This window comes from Myzus persicae, unplaced genomic scaffold (genome assembly GCF_001856785.1).
Source record: "Myzus persicae strain clone G006 unplaced genomic scaffold, MPER_G0061.0, whole genome shotgun sequence".
NCBI classification, from domain to species: Eukaryota; Metazoa; Arthropoda; class Insecta; order Hemiptera; family Aphididae; genus Myzus; species Myzus persicae.
Genome location: NW_019103867.1, coordinates 592213 through 606789, shown reverse-complemented (window position 1 = coordinate 606789; position 14577 = coordinate 592213). Strand labels below are relative to the sequence as shown.

The window sequence follows — 14577 nt, the reverse complement described above, 5'->3', positions numbered from 1 at the left end:
AGGAGGTTCAAGGCCAATAATAATAATATCGTGTTGAGCATATGATATGTTGCACGATATAACATACTCAATACAAATATATAATAATAATCAAGATTTTCAAGAAGAAAAATTCGATACGTATCGATACGGAATAGTTACGTACCACCTCGTATCGAAGTCCGAGTCCGATACGGTTCGGTACGTATCGCTTGCATACTGCACGTGTAACATCTTGAACGCTCAAAATTGACCCGATACGTACCGATACACTCCAAATTCTTTCTTGAAAATCTTGAATACGTTATAATATTATAATATTGTATAGGTAATAATAGTAATACGATGTACATAATAATAATATAATAATATTATATTATATGGACAATAGTAATAACAATCGTATGCATTGTCATCGAGCGGCGATGAATCATCATCGTCTCTGCAGGCGTACGGCGGTGGCGACGACGCGAGGGGTTCGTCGAACGGGTGCAGTCAAGGTGGATTAATCCACATCGAACAGGAATAATGACGATATGTACGCGCGCGACGATCGATGATGATAGTGTATAATAATAATAATAATAATAATAATAATAATGGATGGGCACAGTATATTTGTATACAACACTGCGGCGCGTACGCGCGTGCATAATATGAGTCACCGGGACGAGTCGGCGTGCGGCGAAGGGAATCTGTCCAGTTCCTTTCGTATGGCCTCGATGAGCGGCACGGCGGGGTCTTGGGGGGACAGGTTGGCGTCCGAGCTGATGAACTCGGCGCGCACGGCCGGCCGGTGGAACGGGCCGGCGCTCAACGGCCGCGGCACGAACACCGACTGGTCGGAACCGGCCCACGCCTCGCCCGGCGACAGCGCCCAGCACGGGCTGGCCGCCACCGGTGCCGCGAGTTGGTCGTCGTCCGCGGCCCGGCCGCTCGAGTCCGCCGACGTCTTTGGCCGGCCGGTCGGGCGGCCGCTGGAAGTGGCGGAACACCTGCAGTATAACGTCATAGGTATTATAGTCATTATTCGACCGCATTCATATTATATTAAATTTAAAATATTAAAAAATAAAACATTTATATTAACAACTATTTTTTAAATAATAATTTTAAATACCTACTTATATTTTAAACTCTTATTATTTTTATGACATGATATGCGGCGGCGTGATTCACGCCGATCGTGGTCACCTGCATACCACATGTTTTTTTTTACCTTTAATGGTGGTTTTATTCAAATTCTGATTTTTATAATTCATAAGTAAGTATACCTACTTGAGGACCATCAATTCCAAAACACCTGGATTTTTTTATACCATTTAAAAGCATGTCCATACAAAACTATTTTTTTACGAATAAAACGCCCATAACTAGTGGAAAAATGTTAATTGACACTGTTAGTCATTAAGTCGAATAACTTTTTCGAAAATGTTAATGCGTCTAAATCGAAATTCGGACGAGTATAGATTTAACGTTAACGATAATGGGTTTGTAGGATATATGGGGGCTATAATGATTTGAAAATTATAATCAATTAGATTAATCTATCAACATTTTATCATCTATACGAATTGTCCGAGTATAATAAATACTGCATTAAATTATATTAGATCCATTTTAAATTTCATTTTTTAGGACTATTATCATTAGTGCTTACATTTTATTAACACTCAAAAACTACTCTTTAGAATACTTTGGTTTGCATAGGTGCATGAACAATGTCAAAAGAATCAACTTGAGAAAGTTTATAGTAAAAAAGAAATTTCTCATGTCAACAAAAAAAAGTTAGGTTAGGACACTTAAATGGTATAAAAATCTTGATGGTTGAAAATATGGTTGTTAAGTATATACTTAAAAATTTTGAAAATCATTATTTGGATAAGTTCCTTATTAGAGGAAACTATTGAGGTGAGCATGCTTGGTGAATCATTTATCAATGTTAATAACACTGCATTTAAATTTTATGTTATTCCTATCTATACGTCATACTTATTATTATATTTACCTGTTTTATAAACATCATATTATATTTATATTTTGCATGCATCATATAGTATTATTGTTAGGTATATAATTATAATTTATAACAATTATTATTACACTGGATGACTAATTTTAACAGTAAACACTTGTTATCACGAAAATCATTATTGCTTATGAAAATATTTATTTTTACATATGATATGTAATTTATAAATTTTTTATAATACAACACTTCGAAACAATAACTGTTTTTACTTTTTTATCACATTATTTTTTTTTTAAGTTTTTACTTTTTTAAAACACAACTGTCATTTTTTATTTCATATTTTAAAACAGAATATTTTTCGAGTATTTTGGTGAATTTGTTCAAGTTTTAGTAGTACTATTGACTAATAAGTAATATATGTAAGTAAGTAGTTTTACAAATAAACAAGCCATTAACGAATTTAAAGCTTAACATCCTTCTGTACATTTACTAGTATAAAGGAGAAATAATCTCTGAAATACTATATTCCGGGAAGGGAGGCTTTTGTCTCCATAGCTCACCCCCTTGTATAACCGCCCTGGCGGCCTTGCATGATGTTCGCATAATATAACAAAATACTCACCTAAATGGAGCTGATTTTGATCTCTGCTCATGGTTACTCATGGACGGGGAACTTTCACCACTGTTCATACTTGAGTTTCGACTACCGAACAAAGTGAATGCATCGTCAAGTAATTCGTGAAATTTTTGTCGCATTTTTGTGACGTTGGTGTCCATGGCGTTGAAAGCGTCAAAGCTCGAACACGAATCGTCATCCTGATCGTCTGCAAATGTTTAAAATGTCATTGTATATTTTTAATTTATTTTTTTATAATATGACTGCGTCCCATGCTTATAATTTGTGTACGTATGCACTATGCATGATACACTTTGTTTTTTATTAAAACTCACTACTTTTTATTTTCATTTGTTTACAATGTAAATCCCAAACTATAGGTCCAACCACCCCAGGATCTTGGCCACCAATACTCTCGTGTCTTGTCACTGTACGTGAATTTTTATTTTCACTTCCATTAAGTCCATCCAGTACATCTGTCAACGGTCCCGGTATCGAATCTCTAAAAAAATATAGCACATACAAAATGACAAATATATTAACACTCTGCAGATTTAATTTATTTATTAGTACAACATTATTTATATGGATATACCTAGTCTCAGACTAATAGTCTGGATCTTTTTTTATGATTATTTTGTATTTAGGTATATACCATGTACATATATTTTATATGTATAGCTATATTTATTAAAACAATATATATGTATAGCTATATTTTATTAAAACAATATATATGTATATTATATATCAATGGTTTTTATTGGTGCTATCAACAACCCTATAAATGATACCCGCAGCTGTTGCAAATGAATTAATTTCTATATGACTGTATTAAATTATTTAATTAAATTGAATAATAAATAGTTACTGAGCAACTGCCTGGCACAAAATTATAACGACATACGTGTAACTTAAGTCGTATCATGCAATTATGCCATATAATGTATATTATGTACCCATATAAAAAGTAAATTAAAATATCAAACAAATAACTATTTAATTGAGTTTTGTTTGGTGAATTTTTCTTGTTGCGAGTGTTTTACATATTATACAATACACTATACACAGCTATAGTCTATGAATCCGTGATTACCTATTGATCATATATTTTAACTTGTAATTACTTTATTTTGAACTTCAATGGGTCGTATAGAAATTAGAGTATTGCACGGTTTTGACTTTATTTAAATCTTGACATAATTCAATAATTCATAATATTATATTATAATCTATAGGTACCTAAGTGGCTAAGTATATTATTTACGGTATATGCAAAAATATAGCTCAAATGCTTATTTGTGGTGCAGATCGTATTCTGATGATAAATAAAACTAAAAAAAAAGTATTAAATTGTTACTACTTTTAAGATATCAAAAAAGTTGAAATGTTATAAAAACAATTTTTTCTGATATTTAAATTCTATTGTAGAATACTATCTATTTTATAGAATATATTAAATAGAAATTACAAGCTTATTGCAACTGCAACTCTGGTTACATATCCAATTTGTAATTTGGATGTTTGAAACTTTGAATCTTTATTAGCCAAGGGTAATCAAATCTCGAACAGAATCTTATGATAAGAAACATTTTTAATAACATATAATAATAGCTATTAATGTATTATATGAACACAAAATGATCACATACAAAATTTAATCTGACATTGTTGTACGTTAATATATTATTTCGCACACTCCAGATTTTATTACATTTGGTATCTCATCATATTTACAATAATTGAGGACCCTTTTCCCCACCTTCGGCTCTTACATACCTATATTTCACTTTATCGTGTGGCTCATGATTCTCTCTTACCGCTGGCCATCCCTGCTATATTCCGTGGTGGACGCTTACATTGGTTGTGTGGCTTAATAATTAATTGAAAATGTACTAGCATAAGCTCTTATATTTAAGAGCGCGGCTAAATAGGTACTTGAAATTTTAATGATTTGTACAGTTTTACAACGTTTTTATGATACGTCCGTGAGTAGAACCCGTCTGTAATGACAGAGGTGATGGTCCAGTATAATAATTATTAATATGTGAATATGTGATCTCTATAAAACGATTATCATACCCGTATATTGTGTAGTATAATTTATGATGTTCAATAAACTATAATTTATGAAATTAATTCTACCAGATGGACTTACGAAGGATTCGTAGTTGGACAGATAATACGACTATCATATTAGCAGAATCATATCTACAAATGACTATCTATACATTTGTATAATATGTTTACGATACATAGCTTACAATTAACCAAATTTTAGAACTGGGGTGATAAAAACCAAAATAGTATAAGTGTAACATAAGAAATGTAGCATCATTTTCACTAGACATAATACTACATACATAATGGTGGCATTCCATTTACCCAAACAAAGAAGCAATATATTCTAAATTCTTACACATAATGTTATAATGTTATAAATATCTTAAGTGGAGTTGAAAGAAATACGAGTATTTAATGTATTTTTTATCCTATTCACTTTAATGACAAATTCCAAAATTAAATTAATGAAAATAACTAAAATACCAGCTAAATTACATTATTGTTCGATAAAATGCTACAATAAATTCTTTCGTGTACAAAATATGTACTTGTATATTAGTAATATGATAGTAATCATATTTTAATAGCAACTTAAAAATATTAATATTATAACGTACTAATTTTGAATTCACTTGTTGTAACTTATAAATATTCGTAACTAAAGTTGAAGTCTAACACTGACTGAATTATAATGTCAAACATTTTATAGTTAGATACTAATTTTAAGATTTAAAAAAAATAGTAAATACTAATTTTTACAGAGATGCTAATAAAATATTATAAATTATAATTTTGAATTGATATTGTGTGTAAATTTTTAAAATACTGAGAATAGATATCCAGATATTCAGATAATATAGGTTATAATCGGATTATTAGGTTTACATAAAAAACCGGGATTCGGATATTGATCGTACAAGGTACAACATGTACCCATGTAATAATAGTTAGGTACACTAGTAATTTTATCTCTAAAGCCATATTATATACGGCATTAAATCTTTTATAAAATAACTCACAACAATATTATGTTTTTTTAAACCCAAATAATATGTGATGTGTATATTTATATATATTAACATTTAACATACCCACACATTCTTAAATAAATTAAATAAATAATTTATTATTTAAGTTAGACTTAAATGAAACAATTGTTTATAATACATGCTAGTTTAGCCTGGGGGACCATATTTAAAAAAAAAAGTTGTTTGATTATGATTGAGCGAGTTCACATTTTAACACAATAAAATAATTATTCTAATTATCCGTGACATTAAACACAGCCTTAGTTCATACCAGCATAATTTTATTAGTATAGGTGCATTTATGTATTTTGTGAATCAATTGAATATAAGAAGTAAGAATTATAGTAGTTATCTACTACCCACCTGCTCTATATGAAGATTATTTTATAATTATTGATTTAAATTGTAGCTGTTTTCTTGTTAAGTAAATGCGTATCAACAAGTAAATAAGTACAATATAAACATAAAATGTAAGTTTTATATTTTTAAATAAAGCTATTAAAATAATTTAATTTGATTACGCTTGAACAAACGTAGTTCTGAATGATTTTGTTTTTATAGAGGAGGTACCCACCTAGGTATATGTAGTTAAAACTTTTATTCGTTCCTAATTATTCTATAAAAGAACATGATCGTGCGATAATGTTGCGTGAAGTTATTAATTTGTATGTGATCGTATTTGTTGTAATAGTATTGTACTTTTCTTTTTATGCGCTATAATTCTATGGGCAATGATTATTCATAATAATAATAAAAAAAAACCACTCATGAAATAAAACAATAAATTATCATCTGTTGTTATTAAATGATTACACTGTGTAATCCGTCCATATTATAACGGTGGATCATATATTAGTATAATATTATACTCCTGAGATGATTCACCCCGGGATACCAGGATTGTATCTATCAAGCAACCTACCTAACCGTTTAGTTTTTTTTGTTTATCATGTTATTTTCATCTCAATGGCTACTTATTTCTCACTGAAATGAAACGCCCCAGGAAATTTTTTACGTCGAGATAAAATCGCTCAGCCCGTTTTTAAGGTGTTCGTTAAGTTTTAAATTATTGGATTTTCCTAATGAATAAACATTTTCAGTAAATATGATAATATATACAAATTATACACATATTATACTTGATTTTTTATTTCGTTTTGTTTTGTTTTTTCATACATAATTTGTATCCACAAGAATAAATGTCAATTCCTCTTTTCTTTGGTTTATTTTTGTTTATGTATATTATTATTTTTTTTTTTTAGCGTAGAAACATTGTTTTATTCCATACTAAATTGACTTACTAACTTTTGAAATTTATTAACTGCCTGCATCGAAAGCAATGAATTTGAAATTTTATTTCTATTTCTCGGCTTAGGTTCGGGTGTGTGGAGAGCCCCGATGTCTTCAGTAGACGTCGCCTCTGTTTTTACCTGAAAAATAGTGAATATTTCTTAACGGTGCTTAAAGTCTTTAGCGATAAATCCCAAAAGAAATAAATACATCGTTGTGAGGCGTTTGATCTTCGCAAAACGCCATGTTAGTCCTGTCGGAGCTAATGCTATTTTTTCTTCTTTTTTTCTTATGCGCTACGAAAACGCCAGTTACGAGTACTAGTACAATTATACATGTGGCGGTGATGAAAATCCAAATCTCTCCATAATTTACACCACGAACTCTTTGAAACTGTGATCCGTCTAGGTAAGCTATACGAGAAAACCGAGTTTTTACAACCAATAAAATATAATATCACGCATTATATTAATATGATAATATATAGGTACACGAATGTTTTACTCACGGCGGGCTTTGATTTTTACAGCGTATCCCAAATGATCTGCAACTTCCCGTGTCGTGACAAGGCTCATGTCACGTACTGCTGTTGCAGCAGACACAGGATGGTCGTTTACGCTGACGAAATAAACCAAATCCAATTTGTTCAGTACGGATAGAACGTCCACTTTGACTTTAATCGGTTTTTCGTTTGTGTCCCATCTACGATTCCGATCCGAGTTTACCTCATCCTCGGTCCAATTCGAGTTTAGTCCGAGATGCCGAGCTTGTTGTCTGATGGATACACAACATATTATAGTGATTAGTAAACAGTATTTATACAGTAAGCACCTGCATTACGTATAAATCGAACTTAATCGCCTGTGATTCTATGGACAACTAACTCGGATGTACGCATTTCAAGTGTACGATATTATTTTATTGATCAAACGTTCGCTTCGTAACAATGCATTATCGAAACTTCATTTCATATCTGGTGTCAATCGGCTATCAGCCACTATGACTTAAAATTAAATCATTTTTTTTTAAAATATTTATTACGTCATAATATAGTAACTGTTATGTTTATGTAACTATTACTTGTAAGTTGTATGATTTGATGTACAATTTTTATAGATCACAAAATATTTTAAAACTATTTATAGATAATAATTATTGTATTTAGCTATTTTTATGTACATAGTTACGATCATTGTGGAATTATATTATGCTGTAACGCCATTGAATAAACAAATTAAGATTTATGTCAAAAATATCAAATATGTAACGAATAAAAAAATAATATTGTCTCTACAAATATGAGTCTAGACTCTAGATTAAAAATATGTTATATGAATATACATATTTTATTAATGGCGTATATAAATCAGAGTAAAAAACATAGTTAAAAAAGTATTTCAATCGCATTTAACCTCGGCAAAAAAAAAAATAATTGCATTGCTCTTTATAAATAACGGTTTGTTGAATCAAAGTTAATAACTAGTATTTGAATACCAAATCCATTATCATATTAGCTTATAATTATTTTGACTATTTTGAGTTTTACGAGCATTTATTTATTGTCATCTACTACCGTTCCTACACTACGCTTAGACTCATAGTATTCCTATTGACAGCATACACGCTCGCGAGTATAATAAACGGATGCTGTACGTGCAACTTTCATATTATATTTTAGTATGTTCCATGTTTAAAGAGCAGGTATAACAGATAATTTAAATATTTGACGTTTAATACCTGGTAAAAGCAATCGTGTAGAGGATGGCCAATTTTTCTTTTATGACGGGTATGGAAATATGAACATCCGCTGGCGAGTCGAAATTTAATTCTGTTACTATCCAATATTCTTTGTTTGGTATTTCGGCAGTTTGTGGAATGTCAATAACCCCGAGATGTGGCGTAATAGACGTCGTAGGTTGAATGTTACAATCTTGCCCGCCTATACAATCCTCGGGATTTTCCTAAAATAATATTATGTTTCATTCATTTATGTTTTTATTTTATTACAATAATCACCATAAACATAAATCAATTAATTTACTGAATAAGATGGAATTTTTTTAGTGGTGGATGTTTGTGTTGGTTCATTCGAGCCATCTCCGGAACCGGACCATAAAAATATTTTCAAATTTGTATAGTTGTGCATGGAGTCTATTAGATTATCTGAAAAATAATTAGTGAGTACCTAGTGTAATATTACTACGAAAATGAATTATGCTTTATTTTTTAACAACATCAAAGTATAGTAGGTATAAAAAAAAATAAATAATAATATAAACAACCGTTGTAATTGTTATTTTACTTGCAAATCACTTTTGTTTATTTGAAATAAAATATAAAATAATTGTAATCATCTACAACTCAATAGTATTATACAATAATTACACATTATTTATACTATACCAATTTGTCGTTTTACTTTAAGTGATTTTAAGCCCTTGACAAATAGCACGTATATCCATTAATTTAATTTTGTGAATTTATATATTTATTTTGTTTCGACCATCATTGATAGATTGGCGACACAAAATGTACTACCTACTAAAATATTACTCATAATATTAATTTATTATTTACTCACCTTCTTCTTGTTCGACACTCTGTAAATTGCAGCTAGATAACATTATTGTGTACACCAAACATAGCCACCTTATATCCATGTATACATTCCAAGACAATTGTTTGCATTTGGACAGGCAGTTCCATCAACCTCCATTGTATTGTCCAGGATTGAGTTTTTTGCTAGAAACGTTCGGTTTGATTGACATTTCATCCATTTATACATGGTAAAAAATGAAACATGTATACCAGCATACGCGCGTGCGCGCATGTGTGTGCAATGCGTGAAGTAGAGTATCCATGGGCAACACACCCAAATAATAATAATTAATGTGCATATAGGAAATAGACTTCCGCACGACTGTAGTGTATAGTTTATTCGCTAGACATTATGTTCTGTACGTATAATACAATAAATGAAAACAGTGTAGATCAGCGTTCATTAAAACTTGTGCCTACGTGGTTATATTATACGTCATAATATATACTAGATACCTACAGGGTGATTCATCAGGCATGCTCACCCTTATTTTTTCTTTAATAACAAATATATATTCAAATTCTGATTTTGACCAATTTTAAATATGTACTTAAAGGACACATTCATTTCATACACTTATATTTTTTTCATACAATTTTAGGAGTGTCCTGTGGTGACACAACTCCTTTTTTTTAAATGAGAATCACCCTTATTTCCTGGTATTTCCTAATATATTGTCAAGCAAACTAAATTTTGACAAGTTTGATGCGTCTGAATCAAAATTTGAACAAGTAGTTATACTTGAGTACTAATAATAATATGTTCAAGAATAAATTTTCGGCTTATTGAACTATAAAGACAATATTTGTGAAAGACCATCCAAAGTTATACCCATTGAGCTAGCTTGCTGACATTTTGACGACAACTACTGATTTAAATTTAATTAGAAAAAATATTCACTATACTAGGTCTTCGTTATTTCCAATTATTATTATGTTTTGTTATTTTATTATTTTATTGGAACAGCTATAGACTATGCTACGCCTCTAGGGGGGATTCAATTATTGTTATAGTCAATTTTTTCCCTGAGACTCAATTCGGATGCAGATGTTGTTCCCTCACCAGCTATTATATGGTATACATTTAATCTCGACCCCATTTAGCATCGGCCGCTGTTCAGTGGGTCATTTGATAAAATTCAAATTCGCGTACAGATTCGCAGTTTAATACCTCTGATAACAAATTTATTCAAATTCTGTTTTTTAGAATTTCTATGTAAGTTCGAGGACCATATTATTTTCAAAAACTTTGATTTGTTTACACCATCTATTTAGTATAGTAACCCATCGCGTTACCAATTTATTTTTTTCAAAATACGCCCATTTATCTTATCCAGTTGAGTTTTTATTTTTTGAAAATGTTGCGATACATATAAATCGAAATTTGAAGCAATAGTTTTCGATACCTACACATAATAATATAATACATAAATAAAATATTAGAATAACAATTATTCATCAAGAGCAAATTTATGTACCTACGTATAGTAATAATAATAATATATATATATATATTATACAGCAAAGACGGCTGTGGGAGTAATATATTACGCACATGATTAATGATTAATGACACTGAATGATTGGTTCGGACAGTTCGGTTTTGGCTTAAAGCGACTTTATGTGCGCAGTCAATAATAGTTGTCTGCGATCTCTGTGATTGAACAGACTATAATATTATCATCATATGCGCGAGTTTTTAATGCATTTTTATTAAATATATTATATTTTTATATTACACAATAGCGTAATTCGCATAAAAGTAAAAAAAAAATGTATATACTTAATAATATAGGGTATAGTGACACAGTATGTATGATGATCTATTACAATCATTTTGGATTAATATAAAACTTTATCGCAGTGCACGTAATGCAAAGTGGTGACATACTACCTCCTGAATCTTCGGCGACCTCAGCATTGAGTTCAGATAGTACCTATGGAAGAAAGTGAAGAACATCTATTAAACGGAAAATTATGGGGAAAACGTGACCGTAGGTATTCGGTTTGTGTTGGCGAAATGACAAATCTGTGGAACGCGGATTTTTTTTTAATCATTAAAAAACGTGACAGCGAAGTACTAGCGGTACTCATCATTATATTTTATCAAAGCAAAGGGTGAGACAGGTTCCACAATTCATAGTGCCGAATGGAAAGCATACGACTGCTTAAGGTTAAGTCTATAGTAATTGCTATGGATATTATAATTTTTACTAGCAAAATAATATCAAGCCTAATTTATATTTTCTATTCCTACAATTTCACAAAAAATTATCAAAATAAGTATAGGTAATAATTTTAATAACTTGATATTAAATTCTCATAGAAATTATATGATTGGAAAAATTCATATTATTTAAATTATTATATAATAGTACATGGACAATATACATACGTTTATTTAGGACTTATACCTGTAAAAATTTAAAATTGTTCAATACTTAAATGTATTTTCTATGAACTAAAACATTATATTTTATTATATTGGTATAATAATAATTTAAATAAATAATAACTATGATTAAATTGTTATAAAAACGTGTTATTATACCGCAGCCTGCAGGTCAAAGTTTAAAAGAAATAATTGCGTTCATAATATAATGATTAATGAACAATCATTTCATATAACACCACACAATATTACCTATCGGTTTTGGTAGGTACACAATTATCGATATCGATGATTTGTATTATAATATACCATCGAGTTTAATACCTGCTGGATTTATCTTTCTTTTTTGTGTGGACGCAAGTTTTATGCTGCCCGGCTAACATTCAATATCGTTAGATAAAATAATGTATATATAGGTAGCTATTAGTTATACATGATAGAATATGTTTTAAACACGCTGTACCGTAGGTACACATTATCAGACTATCAAACTATTAAGCGCTGTTGTACCTACCTATACTAATAGTTGATAAACTGTGTATGTTTAAAAGGTCATATACTCATATACATTAGTTAACTCGTACGTTATTCGGATAACTGATATAATATGTGTCTGATTAGGTCGTATAAGAGATTTTAATGTTTAACGTTTTGCTGTTTAGTACAATATACATTATAGGTACTAGATTTATTCGTTATATTCTTAAATTATTATTTTATTTGTCTGTTATATTTATCATATAAAACTCTACTCTAGAACGTTACAATATATTATATTATCATACTAGATTAATGATGATGCAATTGTTGTACTGAATAAAACTAAATAATCATCCACACGATTATACCAATACCTTTCATTTAAATTGTATTTTATTATGTTACAATTATTGAATCCAATAGCGTAGTAAGCTTAAACATTTTTGAAAACTAATCCGCCCTTTTATCACTTTTATCGACCATCCCAATCTCCTTCAAAATGGGATAACATGTTAACAGAAATGTAAAAAAAACCACTACTTAAATGAACTATCTAAAATCTATATCGATTTTCATAAATCTCTCTCGTTATGAAATAAATTACCTCAAATGATTCATAGCAGGTCTAGACTCTATAGACGATATGTACTTAATTCAGAAACTGAAAAATGACAAGTTATATTGTACAGTAAAAGTTATTTCTAATAACATATCAAGCTTATATTTCTCTTATTTTGACGAATGAAATTTCAAAAGTAGATGTGTTTACGATAATATTCAGTTAATACAATGTAATGACTAATAACTATAATATTAAAATACTAAATACACATTTAAATTTAAACAGTTTTTTTTTCATTGTTGTTATACATTTTCATTGAACTTCTATAACTTATAATGAGAAGTCAGTAAAAAATTATAAAAATATTTATTGCTTAAGAAATGCTAATACAAGATAATAAATAGTTATTAAATACCACCTATATACGTAGAATGAATAGACGGTCTTTTTTAGATTAAAACCATTTGGCATTCCTATTACAATTATTGCAATAAAGTAATACTCATAAAGTCACGCGATGTCAAAACCGTGCCTGCTATTTTCAATAAATGTTTTCTATGATACTGGTATATATTTTCGAAAATATAAAGCAATAAAATCGAAATCAATATTTCTTAAGTACTTTATCCTGTCAAACGTTTGTTGACGGTGGCTTATTTTTTATTAGCCAGAGACAAATAATAAACAAATTTGAAAATATATTATTCAAAAGTAATATTTGTATTAGAAGTCGTTTTATTGAAAACGATATTATTTGCTACACGAATAACTAATACATAAACAGTTTATATAGTTTTGGTTCAATCGACACCAAGGTAAAATAGTTCTTGATTATGCTTAAAATGAACCTATATGTATAGATACCTCATAACTTAATAAATATTTCAGGGAGACCGAAGTCCCGAAAATTTTAAATGAATAATACAAAACATAATAGATTGATCACTATATTAGGTATCTGTATATGGCTATATATCCCATATATTATCTATGCTTTGGGCGTTTATGATTTAAATAAAATAAAATAAAAACTACATTGTCTGACGAAAAAACAAAATTCCAGAAGGCTTTATAGTGATTTTTGGAGCGATAAAGTAGCCCTATCTTATTGATCCACATGCGTATGTACTTCTATAACCACCTCAGTTACTTCTAATGTTCTATATTATAATTATAATGTATATATACATAGTTATACTATAAGGTACTAACATTGTAAGTAAAATCCAGGTTTGCTCTTAAATTAAGGTCTAAAAACTAGATTCTATTATAAAATAACGTATTTTACTGTCGAAATCTGTTTCTACATTTTATATGTTCTGTAATTTGAATTTTTGTTTTTTTTTTTTATTTGATATTACGTAAAAAAACAAGATGATTTAATTTCTAGATTTAACAAACTTCAAATTAGCAAGTACCTACATTTTTTTAGATGTTATTAGTAGTATTGTATATTTGTATTCATCTTAAATTAACAGCCGCCGTAAATTTTACAATTATTTGGAAATATTCTGTACATAAATGGATAAGGTTTTGACATTAATTTATTTTCAATCAAATACTGGCAAACTTATTCTGCTGTATAGTAGGTTTTAA

At 29.5% G+C, this 14577-nt stretch overlaps 1 protein-coding gene across 1 annotated transcript; it reads right to left on the bottom strand.

Annotated features, from left to right (window-relative positions):
- Positions 1 to 331: 331 nt before the first annotated feature.
- On the bottom strand, positions 332 to 9841 carry LOC111035649. The gene is made up of 9 exons (XM_022317344.1): positions 9531 to 9841; positions 8991 to 9112; positions 8687 to 8910; positions 7458 to 7723; positions 7160 to 7362; positions 6965 to 7089; positions 2903 to 3069; positions 2574 to 2775; positions 332 to 974 (listed from the first exon to the last, which is right to left on the bottom strand). Exons 1-9 carry the CDS (start codon positions 9607 to 9609, stop codon positions 641 to 643), a joined length of 1722 nt encoding a protein of 573 aa, XP_022173036.1. The 5' UTR covers positions 9610 to 9841; the 3' UTR covers positions 332 to 640.
- Positions 9842 to 14577: the final 4736 nt, after the last annotated feature.

Coding starts and splice junctions, on each gene's coding strand:
- LOC111035649 (XM_022317344.1), bottom strand. CDS start 9,609: ATGGATATAAGGTGGCTATGTTTGGTGTACACAATAATGTTATCTAGC. Junction 7,090..7,159: donor ATCAAACGCCTCACAACGAT/GTATTTATTTCT, acceptor ACTATTTTTCAG/GTAAAAACAGAGGCGACGTC. Junction 3,070..6,964: donor GCAGTTAATAAATTTCAAAA/GTTAGTAAGTCA, acceptor ATATTTTTTTAG/AGATTCGATACCGGGACCGT.